Raw genomic sequence first — 24,974 nt, 5'->3', positions numbered from 1 at the left:
ACAGACCGACAGAACTGCACAGGAGATTCAACAGGGACATGAATGGAGCTTCTGTCCCCCTAGTTCTCCTCACAAGACAGACAAGAAAGAGAAAAAAAGAAAAACAAATAGGAAGCAATGCTCACTACAACTTCTGTCCCCTCAGCTGCTGATGTACAGCCCACTATCCAGAGGTGAGGAACGCAGCCCTCATGCCCATTTCTCACTGAAATTACTTGTGTTGCGTGGACAGACAGCTCCTTGTGAGGTGACCGGCCAGATGCTGTGGCTGCAATGGTCCTGATGAAATAAATGCATGCTCTGAGGATGAGCATGTGCAAGGGGAGGGGAGGGGGGGCTTTTTTCCCCCGCACTCCTACTACACAGCTGTTGAGTTTCACAGAACAAGTTTGTACCCTGCAAAGACTACAACCATACCTAGAAGCGCTTCCAACTATTTCACAACGTGCTGGAGGCTACAGGAAACACAGGCACATTATTCCATACGGAAGCTCCAGCCTGATTGTTGTCAAACAGTTTGGGGATTAAGATGGCATGCCTTGTTAGTCGTTTATTATTTATAAGAAATCTGGGAAATAGAAACGCTCCCGACTACCTCGACCACAGCTGTAAATAAACAGTGCCATGACTGAACAGCGGTGTTATTAGAGGGCAAGGAATGGTCTTCCTGTCCGACTTCTGCTCCAATGCCATATCGATAGGGCGTATTTTAGACTATCAAAACTTGGCGCTCACGTTTAACCGGCTTTGGAACGGATATGGATAAACGCTCGAGCGTATAGACCCAATAAGCCCACTTTAACGGGATACACCAGCTTCCCCGGAACTCACCTTGGAGGAAAAGAGCGAGGAGTTGAACAAACGCGTACAGTCCCGATACTGAAGAACTCCTCTGATGAAATTACGAAAAAGAATGAAGTCCGTATATAAGTTCACATTTTACTCACCTCACGCGTCAAGTGAGGGTTTCAGAAAGGCACTATTCCGTGGAAAAACGGGCTACTTGGTTGACTGAATTGTCAATTCCTGCTGAAAGGCGACACGGGCAACTCCTTAACAAAAGAGTCTCTGCTTATCGGGGACTTTCTCCACGCCCAGGTGCCGAGTCACATGGTAATTCCAGGTGTGCGTATTTGTGTGTGTGCGTAAGTGCGTGTGCGTCTCCTGGAGCCGCGGCGCAGTTGGCAGCAACACACCTGTGGGATCCGCTCACGCGTTCGCCTTGACTGTCATCGCGTTGGAAACGGGAGGTTGTGGGGAGGAAAAGGAGAGGAAAGGGGAGGGAGGGAGAGAAAGAGACGCGCGCACTGAAGGAGGACAGACGCGAGCGGGTACGGAGAGGAATTATTCCCCTCCCACTTTACACTCACCGCCGGCACCGAGGACACAACAAGCGTTAAAGTAGTAGGCTTTAGAGGGAGGGAGGGAGGAGAGGAGAGGAGAGGAGAGGAGAGGAGAGGAGAGAGAAGAGAGGAGGGGAGGGGGGGCGGGGAACAAGTTGTATCGTCTGTTCGCCGACGCGCTCACATATTTCCGCAAGCGGCGGGAGCAGCGGATCAACAACCCGACGCGGTGGTTCCCAAGTGTGGTCCAGAGCCAAGAGGGACTTCAGGGGGCGGATCCAGGTCAGCACAAGGCATGTCAGGAGGATTTCTGTAAATGGGTTAAAAGTGTGTCTGAACCAGTGGTTCTCAATATTTTTCTCTCGAGCCCTCCTTTGAAGGACGCAAAATCTCCAGGCCCTCCTCAACCCCAACATTATAACAGTGGTGCAATTATAACTTTTATTGAAAGAAACATCTATATTGTAACAGTGCGTTTTACTTTTCTTTGAATAATTTGTAGTGCAAATTAAAAAATAACAAACAATCAATAAGAAAAAATATGATTTTTGATTGAACAATACAAATAAACTCAACAAGACTACTCCCTAAGACAATATTTTTCCAAATAAAAACAGGAAATGCGCAGTTATCTTATAACTTTGACAATAAAGTTACTTTCTTTAGAACAACAAACAAATGTTGGTAACAAAGATGAATATGTTAATACAGTGGTTCCCAACCTTTTTTGGCCCCTGACCTCATTTTAACATCACAAATTTCTGGTGACCCCAGACATCCAAAAGAGGACTTTTTTCTTTTTTCTTTTTTTTTTTTTTTTTTTGGGGGGGGGGGGGGGATTAATTTGTTTTTGATCATGTAATAGTTTGCTATACTATGTTGCAAATAAACGTTAATTTTAGACAACATTTAGACTATATAATTTAAATTTTTATTAGTACGTTTTAATTTTAAAATCTTTTTTAATAAATTATTAGAAACCCCCAGACATTCAAAATGGAGACATTTTATTTGCTAAAATTAATTTGTTTTTGGTCGTGGTAATAGTTTGCTATAATCTGTTGCAAATAAACATTAATTTTAGGCAACATTTAGGCTATGTAATGTAATTTTTTATTAGTAAGTTTTTAATTTTTTATCAATTACTAGAAATTTCAGGCAACCCCATTTGAATTCCAGGCGACCCCATGTGGGGTCCTGACCCCAAGGTTGAAAAACACTGTGTTAATATCATTTGCTGCAATGAGCCCATTTACATTGCTCATCTCAGAACATTAAAGTGCAAAATGTACAAACTGTGCAAATACAGAAACATTGCACAGTTTTCTTTTCCAGTCAAATTCATGTCCATTCTCCAAACCTAAACTCTTTGTCTAGTCTAGTGACGGATCACCATAGCAGTAGATTTGTTTGTTGTATGTCCCTAAAAGGAGTCCAGGGTGCTCCAACACTAAAACATTAGTTCCACCAGCTACATGTTCTAACCTGAAGGGAAAAAAACACCCAGGAGAGATCCCATGACCCCCCTAGCAAGCCTTCGCGCCTCCCCTAGGGGCCTGCCCCACAGTTTGAGAAACATTGGTCTGAACCAACAGAGCTCCCCCATCTTCATTAGTCTACAAAAAGCCTATTTATAGCCACAAACAACATTTTTCTGTTCTTTTTTTCAATGTCCTGCCAACATCCCCTTGCTTTCATGGAAGAAGGTTATTTACTTGTTGATTTATTACAAACTAAAGTTTCCTGGTCAGTATTTACTCAAACTATCCTATATTCTTAACAAGTAAAGACCTGGAAAGACTGAAACTATTTTTGTGGCATTTTGTCCATATTTAACCATTCCAATGTAATTTATCAACATTTATTATACTACTATCCTCTTAATTTAGTATTTTCCAGTGAAAATCAGATATTTTTCTCTATTTTATTGCTGGTCATGTAGATGTTCAGAAGTTCAGAATAGAATAGAACAGAATAGCACCCAAATACTTAGATGTTCAGAAGTTCAGAGTAAATTCAAAAACAGAGAAAACAGGAAAAACTTCTTAGCAAAATATATCATTAAGCGAATGTAAAAACAAGCTAAATGTAACCACTGTTATTTGTCAAACTCTATGGGTTTTACTTGTGAAATAGTGTTGCAGAAGATGACAGTGTTTCCATGTTCATTACGGAGTCTCTGAACATCCAAATGGGTCATTTCTAATGCCACTGAAAAGCTGAGACACTGAATTTTATTTGAATTATTCATACTTAGGATTAATGGTTGTAAAGCTCTTAAACATTTTAGATATGTAGACGTTTTTGGTTGCTTGTTGTTGTTTAGGTATTTGAGGGTTAAAACCTCTATATAACAAATTGTTGCTGCATTTTCTCTTATTTTGCTGGTTTTCGTCTTTAACATCAAGTGCAGTGGAATCCTCAGTGTCATCAAACATGCAGCCAAATACAACCAGATCCTGCATGTGACTACCACTAGAAGCTTTAAATAGTACACTAACCCTGTCTTTCTTATATCTAACATCTGTGAATTGATCCCTTAAGGTTTCAATCATTACAGTAATTCCTCTGTTTTTGTCTCATAACTCTAACTTTTATGTTGAACTGCAGCAGTTATGTAAATGATAATCTATTGTTCTTTCCACACTATAAATTGTTACTCATTCAAAAGCTCACCTAAGGGCAATAACTGGGAATTAGCTCTCACTGTAAACTGTATGGCAACTCATCTGTTATATTTTAAGCGACTGGAATGTAATGATGTTAATTGCACTTTTGCTGTCTAAAAAACAACAACAACAATATAATACAGAAATAAACCAGTGGCATTTCACGCAAATGAATACAGATTAGTGTGGAAAGGGATTCTGGGGCCATTGCTTGGTTTAAAAATATTTTCAAAAGGATCCACTCCTCATTTATTTAAATTCCTCTGAGCCCCATTTGACTATGTCCCTACAAGAGCCATATTAGAAGTCATTATAACACAAATTATTGGTCTGCTCACTGTACCTTTACTGCTGAATCGTTCATCACAAAATGTATAATTTTGCAGCTCTTTGAGCTGTTCAAGTTCTGTAAAGTGAAACATTATGTCGTTGCCTTGTGAATACGTAAGAACCACTGATTCAGCCATTTGTTTCAGTCGTTTCCTGTAAGAAACATTCTTGACACGTTCATGTAAGGGTGAAAAGTTAACTACTTTGATTTCAGATGGGCTCCATATGTGTGTAAGTGCTACTTCAAGTCTGATTGGCGCTATCATCAACCAAGATGTTGCATGAATAGCATATTTTTGCCAGAGAGCCTGGAGTTTTGTAGCTCTATAGCATTCCCTGTTGCATGGCCGCGGATCATTTTAAGAGTGATTTTTAGGCATGCAGATGAGGCTGTCTGTTTGGGGAGATGTGCTCCCTTTGCCCAGTGAGCCCTAGAGGAAAAGACCGGAGACTTGTGTGGGTGTGAGTCAGTCCCTAACTGCTGACACAGGCACAAAGCTGGCAGAGATTCACAGAGCAAGATGGGGAGATGGCCTTCACAGGTCCTCACATTGACTGATGAGATCAAGGCGAAAGTAGGCCAAGCCAGACAAGTGTCAGGCAAACAGACACCCGGAGACAGAGTGGGAGAGGCAAACATTCCCCAATCACAAATAGAGCTGGTAGAGTGGAAAGTGGCTGGGTAGAGATGGGTTGTTTTGGGTCTGAGTTCAATATGTCCAAACCTGTTTGTCTACAGAGTAATGAGGCTGCTGAGTCTTGGAACATGCTAGCCCAGGGGATGTCGGTACCCAGGAAAGGCCAAGTCTAAGCTCTCTAAATTCACTAAAGTGGAATGGAAAGTTCACTTTGTTCCAGTAGATAGCCTGACTGTGATGACATTTTGATCAATGCACCTATACCTTCCTGCAGCTTGCCTTTATATTGCTTGAATAGTGATGATCTGTTATCATGCTGGTGTCAAACGCTACCATTTGTCACACAGCGTCCCTCAGCTGGTCCGGGCTGTAAATTTCTGACTATTAACACATTATACAATGTAATTTATTATACAGCATCTCAGTTGTCCGTGATGTAGTGGTCATATCAGATTCAAGGTTTGGATAGTTAAGTTTCCCATGTGGATAGATTGCCCTCTGTTGACAGAAGCTGGAACTGTTTCATCAATGATTAAATTATTAATTAGGCTTAACCTGTGAGTTTGCTATTTTTCACATCCGCTCATTTAATGTGTATTCAGTTAATGTGCAAGAATATGTATGATAATGTAATGCAAATGAATCATCATCTTAAGTATATAATTTACAGAAAATGAGATTTACATTACTTGCTCCAGTATGTATGTGTGTGTGTGTGTGTGTGTGTGTGTGTGTGTGTATATATATATATATATATATATATATATATATATATATATATATATATATATATATATATGCAGTATACTATACTAAAACTCATCTTAAGAGTTCATTTTGGGGCACACTTTATGTATTGTGTTACATGTAGCTGATACTTGTCATGGGTTGTAATGTACATCTTATTGTGTCTTTTTTCAGTCATTTCATGGGCAACATGGTTCACAGTTTCAATGATGTGCATAAAGTGCAAGTAAATAGGTGTTAATAACATGCTTCATTAGTGAGGTCATTAGGACATCGAAGCATATCAGAGAGCCATTACCAACCCTGGATCTGCCAAAGATAATATGTTCTATAAGAAATCATGTGAAATATGGAGTCTTTTTTGTTGTTGTTGTTTTTTTCCCATTTTTCACTGATACAGCTGACTTATGTTTCCTTTTTTTCATTCACTGGGAACTGCTTGCTGCTGAGCTATATTAATTCACTGTCATTATTTATCATAACTGCTCTTGTATCTTCAGGTTAAGGTGGCCAGATATACCACAGCTGCAAACCTAAAGATGCAGAGATAACAGATGGAACAGTTCACAGACACAGGAAACTGTCATGATGGTGAATGAAAAATGTGTGAATAAAGACTCAACAGGGAGACAGGAAGGTTATTTAAAGCACAAGGAACACTTTGATTTGAATGCCTCCCTGACCTAGCTAAGTGTGCCTCCAGCTGTCAATATGACTTATATGTAATTACACAGAGAAGGGAGGATGTGAGAATGGCTCAGCTGTATGGATACTGTATATGCAGCTCAGATCCTGCGCAACGGCACATTTGACGGGGAGACATCAGGTTTGGCAGAAAACGGACAGACGGCTTATGGTGCCATTCTGACTCAGTCTGGGAATAACCACAAGCTGGGAATAGCAGGGTGGCAGCAGTGTGTGGGCTGGTGTGAAACAGTCTGTGAGCATGTGTCTGCATTTCTTTGTCAGAGACAGAAATGAAGAATATTTAAATCAGAATATTGATGTTCAGGGATACGGTTAGAGTCCCTTCTATATTGACGTATTTGCAATATGTGTTTGTCTGTGACACTGTGAAGTTAAACTGAAATACTGATGCGAGATTGTGTGTTTGACCTTGAAGTTTAGTGAGAAAGCAAAAATTCACCATGAGCGACATTTGTCTTCTCTTATCAGATGTCCCCTTGCACTGGCTAAGCTGTCACTTTACCCAAGAAAAATGTCATTGTTTTCCTCTTTCTGCTCATAACAAAATCTAATCACAGTTTGCTCACCTCATCCTGAATTGTCCAGGTGGCCCCACTCTGAGAGAGAACAGAGGGACTCTCGGCATCAATAAATGTCTTTAACCAGGCTGATGTGATGTAGCCCAGATTACACGGAGGTCTGTATACAACCAAACACACACAATTGCATGCACACACAATCACTACATCTAGTCTTGTTATAACTGATCAGTAATTCAGAGATGGTGTATGTCCTTGACTGATTGTGTAAATACATGATTATAAGAGGAAGATGCACTCTGTGGTCTATCATACATCAGCCTAGTACACAAAAACACATCTATAAGCTTTACTGACAAGCTCACATTTCCCCAAACCAAAACAGTCGCACTTATCTGCTGTAAGCTGTTCAATATTGTGTAAGATATTAGATCATGACCCAAGTATGACATTGATTTTTTTCCCCCTCTCTTTCTTGAGCCCTGTGATTGATGGTTTGGAGGGAAATAGCTCTCAGCATGTTGAAGACTTTCGACTGCCCACTGAGCCCCTTTTGGATGGCATGGTATTATGTGGGCTGCCCAGCAGCCTGTGCTGAATGGCGGAAACAGCTAAGCCATCTGTTACACTCTATTTTCATCTCTCTGCCTACCAGCGGGGAGAGGCATGGTCCAAAGGGACTTTAACTGCTCACACAGAGCCCTATTTGTTCAACAGGTCAAGTCTAAGCTTTGCAGTGAGCGACCACCAAACCAGATCCCATTTAAGGTATTGGCCCAGGTGACTGTAACACCAGCACAACGCATGGCTGGGCAGAGCTGGTGATAAAGGAAAAACGCTAATAGAAAAGTAATCAGGTGCCTCCCGCAGAGAATTAAGGGAGATTATTACTGTCACAGTTGTTAAATGACCGTAAACCAATGTGTCCTCACATTCGTTTAAGCCAGGTTAAAAGGATCATTTTGAGAATGGAACTCATGTAATATGTTTCTTACTTTGAGGGAAGAAAATTTTGGGCTTTCCAGGTGAGGATGAAACAGAGGCTGGCAGGATTCATTTGAGATTACTTGGTGCAAACATGGTGTAATCCCCTTATCTGCGTACTTACCTGTCCCTGACAGTGATCCAAGCCTACCTCTATGAGCCTCATTGGCCTGACATTCTGGCAGGAGCAAATCCCTGTCTAATGTGTCAACCCAGGCAGCTTTAACACCTGGCACGCCAATACTTATCTGCTGAGCACCCAAAAGCACCTGCATTATCCCACTGAAGCTTCACAACAAGCGAAAGGTCCCTAATATCCACAGAGTGAAATTACAGCTTGTGTCACATCGTCTGCCATGCACAGGTGAGTAATGAGGCCTCAGAATACATGTACAATATCCAACCACATCCCAGTTTTACCGTCATTAGCTATCTTTTCATATTCTGAGCATACTGCATACTGTACAATATTTTTCTATTTCTCTTTTGTGTGCTTTACAATCCATGTGGAAACATATGGTTTATTTTCTATTGTATTGGTAAAACACTAATAGTTTAAGAAACGGTTTTAAATGAAATGATGACATTAGGTCATGAAAATATGAGTAATTGGTACACAATAGGTATACCTAACCTAATAATAATAACCAAATAATCATCTTAGCTTGCATTTTTAATCACAGGAATACTCAAAATCATGTCTTTCTATCAGATGTAATAAACCAGAAAAGTCAATGACACATTCAATTTGTTTTGCACAATAAGACCAGTATCACCTGTCAAAGCATCCTTTTCACAGCCAGACAGAGGTTAATCCGATCAGTTGATATAAATTCAGTTTCATATATATATCTCCAAATTTAACAAAAATGACCTCAAGGGCTTGTACATCAGGGGGGTTGGGGGTTTGGATCTAGAGCTTACAGAGAGAAACCAAACAAACATTTGGTGATAGTGAGATGGAAAGACACCTCTGAAGCAGCCAGGCTTAGGATGGGTGGCCATCTGCCTCAAGTGGCTGGGGGTGAGTGGAAAGAACAGAGATAAAAGAAGAGCAGGGATAAACAACAAACATAAAGTGGACAGGTTGGAGTGCCAGTCACCGCCTGTCAAAATCATAGAGGTCTGGACTCGGAGAAAGAGAAAAACAGGCAAGAAAGCAGAGACTGTGGGGGAGAGAAAGGACAGTAGAGGCATTTTATTGAGATGAATAAATATGGAATAGCAGATTTTATATGCTGTACTTAACTATTGCTGATTATGTCAACTACAGCATTAATATCAAGCCTATTAAAACAATATGAACACCAGTTTTTATCAATACAATAGAGCAGTAACAGCAACGACCCTCATGCATAATTTAAAAAATAGAACGTTCACAATGTGAAAATAACAGTACCCACTTGAATGGAATACATAATTTCATGCGAGCAAAAATAAGCGTATAAGAACATAGAATAAGGTAAACCAGCAATAATAAGATAAGATAATAGTTTATTGATCCTACCATCAGCAGCAGCAAATACAAAGAAAACTAACACAGGCTGAAAATAAAGAGAAAAAAGAAATTTGCTATTTATATAAAGTTAGGTTTAAATCAGTGTTTTTCATCCTTGGGGTCAGGACCCTACGTGGGGTCACCTGGAATTCAAATGGGGTCGTCTGAAATTTTTAGTAATGGATGAAAAAAAAAAAAAAAAAACAATAATAATAATAATAATAATAATAATAATAATGAAAAATATATGGTGAGTTCAGAGAGACAGTCACAAGATATGACAAACTCTGAAGCTGAAACTGAAGCACTGTGGTACTTGTGGATGCTGCAGCTCTTTCATAATTCATAGTTTGAGTTCTTGTTTGTTCAGTATTATTTGTCAGCCTTGTAAATCCAAGCTGGACTGACTGTACATATTCAGACCAAGGAAAATAAAATTCTCACTTTGTGCAGTAATCTACACCTGGCTTTTCTGCCTCCGTCCATAGTAATATACAATATACAGACTAAATATTGTCTAAAATTAATGTTTATTTGCAATATAGTATAGCAAACTATTACATGATCAAAAACAAATTGATTTTAGCAAAAAAAAAAAAAAAAAAGTCTCTGTTTTGAATGTCTGGGGGTCACCAGAAATTTGTTATGTTAAAATGGGGTCACAAGCCAAAAAAGGCTGGGAACCACTGGTTTAAATAATGTATACAGTGGATATAAAAAGTCTACACACCCCTGTTCAAATGCCAGGTTTTTGTGATGTAAAATAATGAGACCAAGATAAATCATTTCAAAACTTCTTCCACCATTAATGAGACCTAAAACCTGTACAAGTCAATGGAAAAACAATATTTTTTATTAAAAAAAAAACTTACAATAACCCGGTTGCATAAATACATAAATACACACTCTTAAACTAGTACTTCGTTGCTGCATCTTTGGCTTTTATTACCGCACTCAGCCTGTTTGGGTAGGAGTCTTTCAGCATGGCATTTCTTGATGTGGCCCTATTTGCCCACTCTTCTTTATAAAACTGCTCCAAATCTGTCAGACTGTGGGGGCATCTCCTGTGCACAGCCTTCTTCAGATCAGCCCACAGATGTTTGATCGGACTCAGGTCTGGGCTTTGCCGGGGCCATTCCAAAACCTTCATCTTCTTCTGGTGAAGCCATTCTTTGGTTGGTTTGGATGTGGGATGTTGTCGAGCAGAAGCCTGAAGGTTTTTTGCTAACACTGACTGGTATTTGGAACTGTTCAGAATTCACTCCACCTTCTCTAAGTACCAGCTGAAGAAAAACAGCCTCAAAGCATGATCCTGCCACCACACTTCACTGTAGGTACGGTGTTCTTTTGGTAATGAGCAGTGTTGTATTTGTGCCAAATATACCTTTTGGAATTATGGCCAAAAAATTCAACCTTGGTTTCATCCAACCGTAAGACATTTTTCCACATGTATTTGGGAGATTTAAAATGTGTTTAAAAAAAAATTTAGCCGTGCTTGGGTACTTTTTCTTCACAACATAATGCTTTGGTCTTGCTCCCCTACCCCATAGCCCAGACATGTGAGATTGTTATCATATCCTCCTGAGTCCCAGCAATGCATTTTTGTCCTCTGTAGTGGACAAGAGTTTCACAGCTTTACTTTAAAATAAATAATTAAAAAATATCTACTGAAAAGGACATTATATGAAAAAAAATAAATAAATAAAAAATGTATCCATAAAAACTGTTGCATCGTGTTGTTTCCAATTAAGGAAATTATTTAATGTAAAATGGCCAAAATGTTCACTTATTGGGTGTCAGGAGGATATGTACTACTTTGCAAGTATTTGCTTCACTGCAAAAATCAAAATCTTACTAAGTTTATTTTTCTCATTACTTGTCAAAATATCTCATCACACTTAAAATAAGACATAATCACCTAAAGAGTAGCTTTTCAGTGAGATAAAAGAACTTATTTTTAGACAACAGATCTTGAAAATTTTATTTCAAGAAATCTTATCAAGATAATTTTCACTTGTTCCATTGGCAGATTTTTTTTTGCTTGAATTAAGCAAAACAATCTTGAATTAAGCAAAATTCTGCAAATGGAACAAGCGAAAATTATCTTGGTAAGATTGCTTGAAATAAAATTTTCAAGATCTATTGTCTAAAAATAAGTTCTTATATCTCACTGAAAAGTTACTCTTTAGGTGATTATGTCTTACTTTAAGTGTGATGAGATATTTTGACGATATGAGAAAAATACACTTGGTAAGATTTAGATTTTTGCAGTGTACAAACTGTTGCATCTCTTCAATGTTGCTGTCAACCTCTTGACAGCCTCCCTGTCCAGTTTTCTTCTCGTCTTTTCATCAGTTTTGGAGGGATGTCCAGTTGTCTTTAATGTCACTGTTGTTCCATATTTTGTACCCTTCTCCTGATTGATCCCTTTGAACAATGAGATCCCACTGATGCTTTGGTAGCTTTGTGCAGACCATGGTTTCCACTGTAAGGTGTGACTGAAAAAATGTCAGGAAAAGCCTACTAGAACAGTCCAGCTTTATTTGGGGTTAATCAGAGGGACTTAAAAGGGTGGCATGTGTATGCTGACTACCATTTAACATGAGTTTAAGTGTGACTGGTTAATCCTGAACACAGCCACATACCTGGTTATAAGAGGGGGTGCATAGTTGTGCAACCACATTATCTCAGTTGTTTATTTTTACTTCCCCTCCCTGAAAGGTTTCAGTTTGTTTTTCAATTGAGTTGTAGAGGTTATATTAGGTAGGTATATTTAATGGTGGAAAAAGTTTTGAAATGATTTATGTTGGTCAAATTTTTACATCACAAAACCCTAGCATTTTAACAAGGGTGTGTAGACATTTTATATCCACTGTACATATTTACTATATTTGCACATGGTGTCATATGGGGGGGTAGAGGGTAGATGAGATATAAGGATTATCTGTTAGTGCAACCCTAAATGGCCAGGATATGTCTCCATTGCAGCATTTGATCCATTTCCAGAAGTATCTGTTGAGGGCTAACTTTCTCTCATTTCTGTTGATTAATGAACTTCATCCCTATCAAATAAAACCATTAATATACATACAAATACAAATCAGAAATTTACATTTTTCTATTTCAATTTTCATACTCTTATCTGACTTTCATTTATGTATTTATGATTCTAAGCATTGTTAAAATTCATAAATTATATGTTTTTTTTTTTGTCCTGTCCTGATTTACCAGAATTATTTTAAATTCGTATTGAAAATCTGTGTTTTGTTTTGTTTCTCTTAGAAAACCATGATGCATATACCTCAGCACAAACATACTTACATACTTATTCCACTCAGTATGTTGGATCATTACATTCTATTGAATTAAGATCATGTTCTTCTGGATGTACATAATAAATTCGAGTTGTTAATCACCACATTGCTGTTGTTCAAGCATGAAAAGATGTTCTTTATTTGATCTGAATAAAGACAAATAATCCAACTTTCAAAGGATAACAGGCCTTCACAGAAAACAGCATCAAGGTTTAGTGTCTCTGCTGACATCTGGTGGTACAGTCACACAGCGCTATTGACGGAATGGGCTGGGGGAGTCATGGTGAGTTACTGCTGTGTGTTATTCAGTTGTTATTCAGCCTTAAACACGGACAAAGGACATAATAGCTCATTAACTTATGAATTTATGGTCTATTTGGTGAATATCCAATCATTTGCGCTCAGTCTTCTTTGTTTGTGATGATATACCCTTGAAAACCACCACCACTAAAGTCGGATATTTGTATTATTTGTTACAGGTGGTAAGTGACATATAATAATATTCAAAGTGTACATATATGCAGGCGTCCCGTTTTGTTTACGTGGTAAATCGTTTCTTCTTTAAATGACTTCGCGGAGGGGGCGGGGCTTTGGATGCCTGTTTCATTACGAGAGATTCAGTCCCATAATGCAATGCGGGGCTACGACTATTTTATTTACTTTTTAAATATAAAATACACAAATGTTAGTTGTAGGTAAAATACAAGTCTGGAATTATATTACTGGTTTATCAGCACTGTGTGGGAATTTTCGATTGCTAAATATGCACCGTGAGTTATGCGTATATGTCGAAAAGTGACTCCCGATTCACTATCATGTGTAAGTTAGCTTTGCGCAGTGGCAGTATCGTAGCCTATGAGGTTTATCCGAGGCGCGATTATTGCTAGTTGAAAACTTTACCCAATACCCCGCCTTGACGACTTGAAATATAGTCGGCAATGGCAATTTTTGACGGTCTCTAAGGAGACTGATAATCCTGTACAAAAACAAAACAGATCATAAATAACCTAAAACAAATGAATCGCATGTTCTCTCTTGAAAAGAAGTATTGCGCCCATTATTAATTAAAATTACTAGGTCTGACGCTGACCGAACTGTAAATTGGAACTAAAACTCGTTCATATGCGGCTGGGTTTCGGTTTGAGAAGGACTTAAACAAAGACGCACACGCAGATACGTCATTTCCGCTTACAGTTACCGCACTTTACAAAGTCTACACTTGTACATACTCATTTGCTACTGTCGTGTTTTCATTCAGGTTATTCGTTTGGGGCGAAATATTTAGCAATTTTCAAACAAGTCCACTTAAAGACATTAAATTTGAATAGTAATGTCCTGCGTGATATTATTTTTCTCAAGGATCCTGATACATATTACTGTGGTTGACTAACGCCTTGAATACAGTATTTACACATTGTTACTCTTTATTGTGATTGATATTAAGCAGAGATCTGTGTTGTCATATGTAGAACAACATTTAAGACATAAAACTATACATCCTATACAATATTTCAGATGTTCCCCCTATTTTATGTCTTTGCGTGTTTTTTCAGGGACATCTATGTAGACATGAATGTATTAACACAGACTATGCTGTAACTACAGACACTAACAGTAGACAAAGCAGTTTCCAGTGATGTAAACCCTGACAGAGACGTAAACGTGCCGGATTACATCATGCCTGCGTAACACTTAGGCCATACATAATGGCACTATCGCAGTTTGTGAAATTCAATGGCACTAATACAGATTATGAAGTCTATCTGTTTCCTTCAAGAACTCAAATAACTTTGAAGTTGCGTGGTCATAAGCATGGACATTACCCCAAAAATTTTATATCATGAGCAAAATTAGAAAAATACATGTCAAGGATTTACATAACGTTTATCCCACCAATGCTATTTAACCTAGATTTTCTGACATTGAAGAAATACGTAACTTTTGTAATTCTTGTCCTGAAACCACTTTTCACTTATTCTTTCTTTCTGCGCATTCTTCTGACTTTTGGTCTAAAATTGAAAACTATATTATGTCTAAATGTAATGAAAATATAGCTATAACATCTCCAACATACATATTTTGAACATGACATAAGGTCATTTAGAATTTATTGTTAATCAGATCATTTTATTTGGAAAGTTTCACATACACAAAAGTAAATATGCCAAAACACACCCAAATTTTAAAGTCTTTATGACTGAATTTAAAAAATATATTAAATCACTGGAATTTATCTTTAACAAAAACGGCATAAACACTCTAACAATTTATAAAGAATTCTTTAAAATGGACTGAAATCATCTCTGCTGTTTTTTTATTATTATTATTTTTTTTATTACCTTCTTGGGTCTGTAAGTCTTTGCATTATGTTCATTTATTTGTTTGGACGATTTTTCCTTTTGACATCTTGATGTTTCTTCAAAATTTCTCTGTTTTGTGTGTGTGTCTATATATATATATATATATATATACATATATATGTATATATATATATATACATTTTTTATAAAGTTTGGAGAAAAAAGTCTATGAGGTTTATCCAAGGTGTGATTATTGCTAGTTGAAAACTTTATCCAATACCCCGACTTGACGACTTGACACATAGTCGGAGATGGCAATTTTGATGGTCTCTAAGGAGACTGATTCTTGTGCGGAAAAATTAGGACAGGTAGTCACAAATGTGCTCTGTATGGTCACACTGTGCATGATAAGCACATCTGGCAGGTAACGCATTAACAGACTTTTAGCTCATTCAGAGATGCTTTGTGGTTCTGTTTTATGTGACATTCCACATAAATGGATACATTATTTACACTTTCTTGCTCCCCATATTATGTTTGATATTACACACAGAGATCTACGATGTAATATATAGAACAACTACGAAAATATATATATTTCAGGTGTTTCCTCTATTTTACATCTTTTCTTTACGTGTCCTATGAACTTTTGGGGGGACATCTATGTACGCATGCATATATTAACCCAGACTATGCCATAACCCTGACAGAGAGGTACACGTGCCAGATCCACGTCATGAAAATATGATTGTTGTCGTTAGCTTTGCGCAGTGGCAGTATCGTAGCCTATGAGGTTTATCCGAGGTGCGATTATTGCTAGTTGAAAACTTTACCCAATACCCCGCCTTGACGACTTGAAATATAGTCGGCAATGGCAATTTTTGACGGTCTCTAAGGAGACTGATGACGTTGTGAACATTAAAATTAATATCATTAACGCGAACAACTGTTACAATTACTCATACTTTCAACAATCTGTGATTGAATTGAGTGTTTATTAAAATCAGTAACTTAAAGACTCTGAATTTTAAAGTAAGAATATGTTTCCGAGTTTAGGTTTGAGGAGGACTTAAACAAAGATGCACACGCAGATACGTCATTTCCGTTTACAGTTACCACACTTTATTAAGTCTGCACCTGTATATATTCATGTGCTACTGTCGTGTCTTCATTCAGGTTATTCATTTGAGACAAAAATATTTATCAATTATCAAACAAGTCCACTTAAAGACATTAAATTTGTATAGAAATGTCCTGCTTGATATTATTTTTCAGCGCACAGGAATTCCGGTCTGCTTTTACTGTGGGCTATTTAATGAACGGCCCTTTCTGTTGGGCATGTATTTAAAGATATTTGTGTCATAATATGTGTTATCAGATTAACAGCTGTGTAGTAGTAATGCATTGTACTCCCTATGTGCAGTATTTATTTAAAACAGTAGAGGGCACTCGACAACAAGCTATGAGGAGAGAAAGTAAACTGAACTTGGAGCTAATTGGTTATAGTGCATATTAACTCATTATTACCTTTATTTAATTACCAAATAAAATGTTAATGTTTTCTGAGTTAATGATATCAAATACAAATGTAAGTGTTTAGGAATAGTTTAATGTTTTTCTTCAAAAGTGACAAAGAATTTTGCAGTGAATTTCAATGATCTCTGAGGAGGAGGAAGGTTTGTCACAGAGATGAAAGGACCTGTCCACAGTTTATCTATTTGCTTTGATACAGATTCTCACTCTCACCTTTCCTCACTTCATCCTCTTCCTTAATCTCAGCCAGCAGGACTTGACTATGCATCTTAAATGCTGCTATGATGTTTGACAGCCCTGATATACAGTATGAGATGCAAATATAATGGAATGACAGGAGAAAAAAATTGGATGTAAAATGTGTTTATCTGAGGTAGGGTCCAGAATGGCTAAAGTTGAGACCGAGCCTTTTCTAAAGTTTTATCAGTCACTGAAACATTATGACCAGACCTGAAAATTATACAAGAATAAAATGAATCGACTGTCAGAAAAAGGCAAAGTGTACACATTGACCTCAGGCCTTTCATTGCTAACAGCATACTGAGCTACAAAATGATAATGACCAATGCAATAATATGAAGTTAAAATCATTGCAGAAAATATTTTTATTTATGTTTTGAGCTGATTTGTTTATATTATAATCCTGGCTTGCAAAGATCTGGTCGTCTTTTACTTAATTTATCTATTTATTTCAATGATGAGTGTTTTTTTTTTCCCCCAACATTTTAATTGTTTTAAACATTGTACCTCTGGAACACTTCAAACTTAAATTAAATATTGATGTAGCATGTATGGTGATAACTTTTGACAGTAATGGACATGAACATTCTTATCATGATAATATTTCAAATCAATGGGAAAAGGAAGTCCTGATATTTTTTGTCCATAGAGTGTGTGTGTGTAAAGCAGGGGTGTCAAACTCATATTAGTTCAGGGGCCACAATCAGCCTAATATGATATAAAGTGGGCCAGACCAGTAAAATAATATAAATAATAGGATAAGAACTTATGAATAATGTCGACTCCAAAGTTTTCTATTTGTTTGTGAGTGAAAAAGTATGATTCTGTATGAAATTGTTTACATCTACAACTGCACTTGAACATAACATGAACAAATATAAACACCCTGAAAATTATTAAGAAAAATAAGTGCAATTACAATATTATGCCTTAGTTTATCAGTTATATATGTGCATTACAATTTACAGATCACAATGGATCTACAAATACACAGAACATTTAATAACAGGCAGAATATTGTTAAAACTCCACATACTTCTATTAAGACATTTAAGGTTGTTCATATTTGTTCAAGTTATTCACTTTTTTTGTAAAAGGCTAGTCTGTAAATGTGACACGGTGGTGTAGTGGTTAGCACTCGTGCCTCACAGCAAGAAGGGGTTCAATTCCAACACCAGTCGACAGGGGGTGGGACCTTTCTGTGTGGAGTTTGCTTCTTCTCTGTCTGCATGGGTTCCCTCCAGGTACTCCGGCTTCCTCCCACCATCCAAAGACATGCACTAACAGGTTAATAGGTTAATCTAAATTGCCCATAGGTGTGAATGTGAGAGTGGTTGTTTGTCTCTATATGTCAGCCCTGCGATGAACTGGTGACTTGTCCAGGGTGTACCCCGCCTTTGCCCCTATGTAGCTGGGATAGGCTCCAAGCGACCCCCGTGACCCTAGTGAGGATAAAGCGGGTTCAGAAAATGAATGAATGAATAGTCTGTAAATGCAAACATTTTTGTATAATGTAACTCTTTTTTTTGTTTGTTGTTGTTTTAAACTGTAAAACAAAGAGAAATTTGGCAGATTTCATTATTTTTATAGGTTATTATGGTAGTATTTTACCAGTCTGACAAACATTAGATTGAAAAGACCTAAAATGGTTTTAACATCCTTAATTGTTAATATCTTAAGTGTAATTTTTGCATTTCGCACATTCATCCCACGGGCCGGATTGGACCCTTCGTTGGTCCGGTTTTGGCCCCTGAGCCGCATGTTTGACCCCCGTGGTGAAAAGGTTTGCTGTAATTCTGACACTGACCAGATACTCAATCGTATTCTCCCGTGTGCCACCAAACGCAACAAGCTCCACCCTTCGTACGTCGAGAGGATACGCACGTGACGTCACAGCTATAGCGGAAGTCATCGCGGTTACGCCTACTGAAAGGAAGAAAGCGGGAGTAGAGTGTCGGCTTTGGCTTGAATATTGCGGAAACTTAAGAACTTTAAAAACAATGGGGAAGAGCTGTTGTGCCATTGATTGCAAAAATAGGTTTAAAAAGCAGTCAGAGCTATCTTTTTACCGGATACCTAAAGCCAAAGACAAAAGAAGCAGATGGATCGCTGCAATTCGTAGAGATAACTGGAATCCAAGCAGCGAAACCTGGATTTGTGGTTGCCATTTCGTCTCAGGTAACGTTAATTTATGCTGTATTCTTGGGTAAAATCATACCTTAAATTACATATCGTTTTGGCTAACGTTACTTCTTAGTAAAGCTCTTAATGTTAGCATCTGTCATTGAGTTATATTTTTCCTAACTGAAACGTTTTTGTCTTCGTTTGTGTGATGATGAACCTCGTGCTCTACGTGATTTGTAAACAAGCTTAAACTGAGGCTAACCCAGTTTTCCAAATAAGGGGGTACTCTGCCACAAAGCTGTTGTACAAAGTATTTGATGTTAACTATACTTAAATATCAAAAGTACAAGTAGATCATACACTCTAAGAAATGATTCACGGGGCTAGTTAGTTAAGCTTAAACATCAAGAGCTTTTTCTGCTTAAAAAATTAAGTTCGTTACATGTACGCATTGTAATCAGTTGATAGGTTATTTTAAGTTGGTCTAAATGAAAAATAGGAGAAACAGTCTTAACCTAGTAACATACCGATTTTGAACAGACATTTCTGCCTTAACTTAACATAGAAGTATATTAAGTTAGTACAACTTAAAAATCTTGTAAGCTTCCTCTAAAAGCTGAGTACAAAGCGGACGTGCCTGGACATATTTTACTGGCAAACGGGGGGAAGCACAGAAAGAAGAGATAGAAACACGATTTTACACATAACTTTACTAAACTTTAAGGCTTGATAAGCATAATTTAGCGTTGTTTTATTCACAACAGTTAATAACTATCAACACAAACGACAAGAAGTGTTTTTTACACCACACTAAAGTCTTTTCCTCAGCTAAAGGTGGTAACGTTTAAGCTAGTACTGTGAGACTTTTAGCTAGTTAATGTAGGAATCCGACTATAACATCATTCTTGTTGGATTTTGTTTTATGGAAGCCGAATGGTGTTATGGTTATTAATTGGCACTGAATTTCTGCAACAGTAGTTTTAATTATGCAAGGACTGGATAATACACATTTTGCTCCTTTCTAATTTAAAATGATAGTGTACACACACACACACACACACATATATATATATATATATATATATATATATATATATATATATATATATAGTGGCGTGTTTGTCGCATTGCATTGTGGGTATTGGGTATATTTTTGAAAGTGTGTTATTTTTATCAAATCAAAACCAAATCAAATTTTATTTTATATTGCACCAAATCATAACAAGTTACCCCATGACACTTTACATTTTACATATGTGGTGTTACTGTTCATTTTAATTTAATGTGTGTATGGTCATGTTTATTAGTCTTTTTGTGTTTGTTTTTGTATTTTTGTAGAGCTGTACCATGAGTAAGAGCCATAGGCCGAACTATAGCTTTCCTGTTAATCTCCAAGCATTGATTACAAATGTTGGTCTTCATTCTTAACTACAGTGGAAGTAGTTAATGTACTACCAAGTTCAACTTTGTTAGCTCTCTGTTTGACTTCCATCCATGCATAAATTAAATAGTTGAAAAATGTAACTAGTATTACAGAATAACACCCAGCCTGATTTTTAAATGCAATTATTTGCCTCAAATTTTTAATTGATTGAGTAGTGTAGCTTTACAGTGAATGTCCTATGATTTGCTAATATTGGAATTTCACAATTTGGTAGTAATTTTTCAAGGTAGTAGAATTAGAGATGAATAGGAATGCCATTGTTCGGCTTATGGCTCTCACTCATGGTGCAGCTCTACAAAAACAAACACAAAAAGGCCAATAAAAATTTCCATACACACATCAAGTCAAAATTAACACTAAGACCACAACCCCACGCCGAACCCCTGCACATAAAAAATAACACATTTTCAACAACATGCCCAATACCCACAATGCAATGCAGAGATAAAAAGGTGTGGTCATGACTAAAACTTAGTGATTTAAATCCATTCAACTTAAAAACTGTTTTTGTACTTTCGACTGTCTACAGATGCGTAGAATAACATTTTCTAGTAATGTAATAAAACTTAAATCATTTAAGTAAGTAAAGCATTTTAGTAAGTACAAACTCCGGGCATACAGTGCACTTGGGTCAATACAAAGGGTTAAACTACTGCAAATCAGTAGCGAATTGTGAGCACTACTGCTGGGCCTTCACCTTGGCAATCACCGCCAAGAAAATACATCTTCACTGACAAAAACCCCCCAAATCAGTAGTATGTTGAATTGAAAGCACTCAACAGCTGTAATTCTCTAATTAACGGTGACGAGGATGTCAACAGCTCTCCGCAACAAGCAACCTGCTCAACAGAAACTTCACAAAAACTGCAGATCATTTAGGCTACAAATATGAACTGCGTAAATATCCTCCAAGGTCGACATCCGGGAATATGAAATGCTATTGTTATAGGGAGATAAGGGCTCATTGAATCGCCATAGACAGCACTATGAAATCACTGCACATTACAAATTACACACACAGACCAAGTCCAATAAATTCATGAGCATCATCCAACCAATCTGAAATTGATTTTAAAATAATTACTGTTTTCTAAAGTTGTCAGTAATGATGAAACCATGTTTGTTTGTTTCAGGTAAAAAAAGCGATGACCCCCGGCATCCTGATTATGTGCCAAGTTTATTCAGTTTCACCTCCACCACTGATAAGACTCAGGCTGTCCGCAACCTGGAAAGATATCTACAGTTTCAAAATGTTTGTGACAACAAAAATAGAGAGCTAGCTGCCACAGCTCTTCTGAACATAAATCAAAGTCCTGTGATAAAGCAGGAGGAACATGAAGAGGAAATACAGGTAAAAATTGAAACTGGAGTCCAATGGACTGAGGTCCAGACAGAGGAGACACACAATGACATTGCGTCGTTATATGAACAAATTAAATCTTTAAACATTGAATGTCAATCACTCAGAGATAAAGTTCACACACTAGAAAGTGAGCTGAAGCGTCGTACCCTTGACGCTTCACAATTTGATGACAGTAAAATGAAATATTTTACAGGACTACCCAATTTACAGACTTTCATGTTAGTACTTAGTTATGTGTCTTCGGTTTTTCCTGCTACTACAAAGCAGTCCCTCAAGCCTACTCAGGAACTACTTCTTACGCTGATGAAGCTGCGCCTCAATCTGTCAGAGGATTTTTTAGGCTATCTTTTTGGGATTCATCAGTCAACAGTATCAAGAGTCTTTCGTCGTTGGATAAATGTCATGGCAAGCAGGCTTCATCCCCTTATATTGTGGCCAGAAAGAGAAGACCTAAGACGCAGCTTACCAATGTGTTTTCAGAAGTTTTTTAAGAACTGTGTAGGCATAATTGACTGCTTTGAACTGTTCATAGAGCGTCCTTCTGACTTAACAGCTCGAGCTCAGACTTGGAGCAACCACAAACAACATAACACAATAAAGTTTCTTATTTCAGTTACCCCACAAGGAAGCATCTCCTTCGTGTCCAAGGCCTGGGGTGGATGTGTTACAGACAAACACCTTACAGAACACAGTGGGTTCCTTGATAAGCTCCTACCAGGGGACTTGGTTCTGGCTAACCAAGGTTTCATGATTGAGGATAGTGTTGGCCTATTCTGTGCAGAATTAACACCTCCACAAGGGAAGAAACAGCTTAGCCAAAAAGAGATTGAATCTGCTCAAGAAATTTCTCGTGTGAAAATCCCCGTTGAAAAAGTGATCAGAATGTTGAGGCAGAAATATACTATTTTGGGCTCAACACTGTCTGCAAGTCTCATTAGACTGGAGCAAAGTGGCCAGGTGGAGGACAGCCTTATAAACAAGATTGTGTTAACATGCTGTGCTTTATGTAATATGTGTAAATCCACAGTGCCTTCTGATTGAGGTGAACATTAGTTCATGTACAGGGCATATGAAGCGTGCAATCATCAGATAGTCTAATAGTTAATTTTAAACCTTTAACGTGACTTTCATTGATAAACCAGAAAAGTGTTACATTTTGTAAATATGTTTTCTGTAATGTGTTCAACATTCCTTTTATTGTTACTGTATACAGAGAGCATACACAGTGAAATTCTGATCATTTTGTTGATTAGGATTATTGTACTATGTATGAAGTATTTTCTGATTCATATTTAGTGTTTTCACAGTAATGTTTGGTATTTTCACATTTTTGGGTGAGTATATTTTTCAAAAGGAACAAAGGCTGGGCATACAATCCTGTAATGCTTGGATGAACACTGTGATTGACATGTTTGTAAAGTAAGACTGACAAATATAAGTGATATTCTTTAAACTCTTCAGAGTTTCTTTATTGAAAAGTATTTAAATACTTTTGACACAACTGTCAAGTCAGTCTAGATATGCTTATGTCTCACTATTCAACCTTAAACATGAAAACAGTCTGGGGAGATGGCCAAGAAAAAGATAACGTCAAAAGTACTGTAAAGCCTTGGTTTAAAATAATAAAGTCAAATATTCACAGCTGTAAAATGTGTCCAACTACTCCTTTGAGAGTTAGAAACATACCAGGTAACAGTTCACAAGCAGCAGTCAATTTTTTTTTTTTTTTTAAATGTTCAGAATTCCCACATAATACAACTGTGGGACTTTATTAACCTGTAAAGACCCAAACAGCCACCAGTGATCAAAACCACCTACTGATCTAAGATGTTTAATAAGTTTTTTTTTTTTAAATATTTGACTGAAAAAGTCACTTTTTCTTCAGTTTTCTCTGTTTTTGATTTAGTAACACTCAACTTTAATCTGAGCTTTTATTAACAACTACAAGGTAAGTGAATTAAATATAGGAAAAAATATTTTCAATGAAAAAATGCAGGGGATAAAATAATTGCGAAAATGGTGACAAATCACTTAAAGGTTAGATATAGAGAAAAAATAATTTGGAAACTGCTACAAAAATAGCACTGGGTCTTTATGGGTTCAAATGCAACTTGAGCTTCATATTTTCTCTGTAGGCAAAGTGTCACTTAGGTATAAATATCAGTCAATTACAAACAGTAATAGCAATTTTTAAGTGACAACTTAACACAACAGCAGCAGTCCTACAGATCAGATGTTGCACCGAGACTCAGAACTGCATTTCTTGTAAACCATTTGCCTAACAAGTGTGGCTGCACTCCATACTTGAAAAATATTGTTGTATTCATAAGATGTCTTTCAAAATGTAAATTTGGAGTTATTCTTTCAACATACAATTCTGAAGGCGGCCACACACTAAAGTCACAGTGTAGTGATTTCGGGATGGTAACACTTTATTTGAAGGTCTGGTGTATAATGCATTAAGCATACATGTACAAGACATTATAATGCATTATAAAAGTTATTACAACAGTTTATGATCATGCACAACAACTTATAGCAAGGTTAATAAAATATTATAAGTGCAGACATAATGTATTATAAATTCTGCTTTCATAATGTTTTATTCATCCATACCAAAGTGACAACAATGTTTGAAAGAAGAATCTCAAGTCCTGAGATATAGAACAAATAACCATCACAACTGTAGCCAGTTATATAGACACAGAGAACTGCTCTGACATGTAGTTTCTGAAACTGAATAATGCCTTATAAACATCAATAATAAGTTACAGGATGACTTTTAAGAGCTTTTAGTAAAGTGACAACACTGTATAAGGTTATTAGCAATTGTATGATATTATAACACAAATATGATGACTTATGAGCAGTATCTGCTGGCTCTAAGTGTAAGCAAAAAATTATACATCAAAGTCTTCTTAATAACTCTTTATTTTGCAAAAACAAAACATTAAAAGACCAGAGACAGGGAATACAAGTCAATATAAAAACAAGTCTGTTCACAAATACAAATCAGCACTGTCAGTTTCAGGCTTTTACCCAAATACAAAGGTGAAAAATGTACATTAAAAAATAATAATTTGACATTCAGTTTTAAGTACTAAATAAAATAGGTAGGTAGGTGTATCTGACATTTCAATAGTTATGAACAGCATATTTACGGATGTCATGCAACAGCCTGCCAATAATATGAAATCTATGATTGCTGCCCAGCCAATATT

The 24,974-nt window shown here is 37.0% G+C and overlaps 2 protein-coding genes and 3 non-coding genes across 9 annotated transcripts in view; 4 read left to right on the top strand and 1 right to left on the bottom strand.

Moving 5' to 3' along the window:
* The window catches only part of plxnb2b (plexin b2b), a 117,587-nt gene extending 116,258 nt beyond the window's left edge, over positions 1 to 1,329 (bottom strand). For 2 of the 5 annotated variants that reach the window (XM_030136282.1, XM_030136283.1), the window contains exon 1: positions 832 to 1,329. The gene's annotated coding sequence lies outside the window, so the exon portion shown is untranslated. The remainder of the gene's footprint in view (positions 1 to 831) is intronic. The other 3 variants (XM_030136285.1, XM_030136280.1, XM_030136284.1) reach the window with 3 other exon arrangements.
* Positions 1,330 to 13,575: 12,246 nt separating this feature from the next.
* Positions 13,576 to 13,716, top strand: LOC115421701 (U4 spliceosomal RNA). Its single transcript, XR_003935718.1, has one exon. It is a non-coding gene; the product is annotated as a U4 spliceosomal RNA (small nuclear RNA).
* A 1,535-nt stretch (positions 13,717 to 15,251) lies between these two features.
* LOC115421714 (U4 spliceosomal RNA) lies at positions 15,252 to 15,388 on the top strand. The gene has a single exon (XR_003935730.1). It is a non-coding gene; the product is annotated as a U4 spliceosomal RNA (small nuclear RNA).
* Positions 15,389 to 15,808: 420 nt separating this feature from the next.
* On the top strand, positions 15,809 to 15,949 carry LOC115421705 (U4 spliceosomal RNA). Its single transcript, XR_003935721.1, has one exon. It is a non-coding gene; the product is annotated as a U4 spliceosomal RNA (small nuclear RNA).
* Positions 15,950 to 18,751: 2,802 nt separating this feature from the next.
* On the top strand, positions 18,752 to 23,526 carry LOC115421317 (protein ALP1-like). The gene is made up of 2 exons (XM_030137141.1): positions 18,752 to 19,000; positions 21,524 to 23,526. Exons 1-2 carry the CDS (start codon positions 18,823 to 18,825, stop codon positions 22,792 to 22,794), a joined length of 1,449 nt encoding a protein of 482 aa, XP_029993001.1. The 5' UTR covers positions 18,752 to 18,822; the 3' UTR covers positions 22,795 to 23,526.
* The last annotated feature ends 1,448 nt before the right edge of the window (positions 23,527 to 24,974 follow it).

This window comes from Sphaeramia orbicularis, chromosome 6 (genome assembly GCF_902148855.1).
Source record: "Sphaeramia orbicularis chromosome 6, fSphaOr1.1, whole genome shotgun sequence".
In the NCBI taxonomy this organism is placed as follows: domain Eukaryota; kingdom Metazoa; phylum Chordata; class Actinopteri; order Kurtiformes; family Apogonidae; genus Sphaeramia; species Sphaeramia orbicularis.
The sequence above is the reverse complement of the archived record's forward strand: the minus strand, read 5'-3'. Positions and strand labels throughout refer to the sequence as shown.